The sequence below is a fragment of the Lissotriton helveticus genome, chromosome 6, assembly GCF_964261635.1.
Source record: "Lissotriton helveticus chromosome 6, aLisHel1.1, whole genome shotgun sequence".
Lineage (NCBI taxonomy): Eukaryota > Metazoa > Chordata > Amphibia > Caudata > Salamandridae > Lissotriton > Lissotriton helveticus.
In genome coordinates, this window is record NC_136067.1 from 2,127,244,215 (window position 1) to 2,127,246,810 (window position 2,596).

The 2,596-nt window shown below is 42.3% G+C and overlaps 1 protein-coding gene across 1 annotated transcript; it reads right to left on the bottom strand.

Annotated features, from left to right (window-relative positions):
* Positions 1–352: 352 nt before the first annotated feature.
* On the bottom strand, positions 353–1,330 carry LOC144763093 (olfactory receptor 13C8-like). Its single transcript, XM_078648389.1, has one exon. The coding sequence runs from the start codon at positions 1,328–1,330 to the stop codon at positions 353–355; it is 978 nt and encodes a 325-aa protein (XP_078504515.1).
* Positions 1,331–2,596: the final 1,266 nt, after the last annotated feature.

Consider the following 2,596-nt stretch of genomic DNA (forward strand, 5'->3'; position numbering starts at 1 on the left):
TCTCCAAAGTTATTTATGTTGAAAGGACATCATACACCCTCCCAAAGAAGACCTCTTAGAAGGAAAACAAGTTTATTTAACAAACATAAGTAAATTCAGCGACGAAAAAGGCCTAGGAAGACCATCTCTTTCAGTTGTGACTTATTATATAGATAGCCACATGTTGTTGTAGACAAATACATCTCTATGGCCCTCAGTGTGGGCGTCAGTAAGGCTGTCATTGCATTAAAAAAGGTTATTCTTAGGAACAGGAAGTTGGAAATTATACGTTTCAAAAGATTTCTAAAGAATTAACTGATAACGGATATGGTCACATGGACATCCCACCACCTGTGAGGTCTTCTCTAACAGTTCACACTTTCTGGTTCTCTCTTAGTACTCCATCCTCGCATCTTTGCCAGTCCTTGTTTCTGCAACAAAGATTCTTCACAGCCCCTTTCACTTCCTTGTTGCGTAGAGTGTATATGAGAGGGTTGAGCGCCGGAGTCACTAAGCCATAGAAGACAGCGATGACCTTATTACTGTCCGCTGAGATCATTGACCTGGGGCTCATGTACATGACAATGGTTGTGCCGTAGAAGAGGGTAACCACCATCAGGTGGGAGCCGCAGGTGGAGAAGGCCTTGTGTCTGCCAGATGCTGTCGGCATTCGCAGGATGGTGGCGATGATGTGAAGATACGTGAATATGATTAAGGACAGAGGAACCAAGAGAACCACTACCCCAACCCCTGAGATCACAGCCTCGATTAGGCGGGTATCGATGCATGCCAAACGTAAGACAGCAGCCACTTCGCAGACCACATGGTTGACTTCATTGTGTCCACAGAAGGGTACAGTTATTGTGAAGGACACATGCACCACAGAGATGAGGAACCCACTGGTCCAAGTAGTGATGCATATTTTGATGCAGATGACTCTACTCATCAGGCGTTGATAATTCAAGGGGTTGCAGATCGCAAAATAGCGATCCAAAGCCATGACTGCCAGAAGAAGGCATTGGGTTGCGCCCAACACCAATCCAAAGTACATTTGGGTGACACATCCAGAGTATGTGATGGTGTTCTTTCCCAAGAGGAAGCCCTTCAGGCATGTTGGGACATTTGTTGTCAAAAAGCAGATGTCCAAAAATGACAAGTTGCAAAGGAAAAAGTACATGGCAGAGTGAAGCCGGGGATTCATTTTAACAACTGCAATGATGAGACTGTTTGCAAGTAATGTGATGAGGTAAATTATGAGAAAAACTGGAAATAGCACAGCTCTCAGCTGGGGTGGAATGGAAAATCCAGAAAGAATAAATTTAGTCACCAGGCTTTGGTTTCCTCTCTCCATTGTGTTATCCTCTGGTCACCTGTATGGGAAGGGACATTAAACATGACTGTCCATAAAACAAATTAATTCAGAAGCCACTCCATACAAAATATTGAAATACTGAATATAAAACAATGACATCATAATCAGGTGGGTGTGGGAAGGAGGTTTGTGTACCAGAGAGAGGAGTGAGATCTTACCTGAGTGGGCATTGCGTATCTGAGACCTCAAAATGCATCTTGATCTTTGCATCCAGTATGGAGAGAATTTACTTCAGTCTGGTAATCTGGTGTGTGGTACTAGTTTGAATCTGTCTACATAAATTCCATATAAGCCTGGCGATGCATTGATCTGCATGGGCTTCAGGAAGCTTCACCACAGATGGCTTCATGCATGCAAACATTGCAAGCCAGCTGCCTTACAATAAGTGAATAAGAAAAGAAGAAACCAGCTGATAACAAATTAAGGGCCGGATGTATCAAGATACACTTTTGCGATTCTCAAATAGCGATTTTTTGAAAATCGCTATTTGAGAATTGCAAAATGGTATGTATGTAGAAATTCGCTATATTTAAAAGATTCCTTAAAACTCCTTAATTGCGATTAACAAATTGCTAATCTCAATTAAGGAATAATTTCCCATTCATTTCTATGGGCCAGGAGGCCCATAGGAATGAATGGGAAATTATTCTCAATTTGCGATTCGCAATTTGCTAATCACAAATTGAGAATAATTTCAAGGGTGCAAGGGTGTCTTAAGGACACCCTGCTGCACCCCCTGAAATTGACATGTGTGCCCATATTGCGTACATACATGCCCTAAAGGCATGTATGAGCGTCACATGCCACCTTTACAAATTGCAAAAATTGCATTTGTAAAAGAGTTCGCAAATTACCACCAACTACAAGTTGGTGGTATTTTGCGATTTCTTAGTGTGAAATCGCAAAATGTTCTTGTTTCTTACATACCATTTAAGGAATCGCTTTTTGCGGCTCAGTTAGTACATGTTTGATCTTCATAATTTTAGTAATAGAGCCTTTAAGCTGTTTCACTATGCACGGTATGTAAGAGCAGCGTTCCCGAGCGTGACTGGCTCTGCAAACTCCGCTGTTCCTTTGTGAGGAGTAAATCCAACACAAGGCAATTTTGCATTAATAGGGCTCCCATTGCTGAAAATTCTTTGTTTATCACTGTTAAAATATCTGCGGTGTGTGGAAAAGGTGGTTGGCAAAAAACTGTGCCTCTGCCGCTTGGGCAAAGTTTACCGGCACCTGATGCCCACCCCT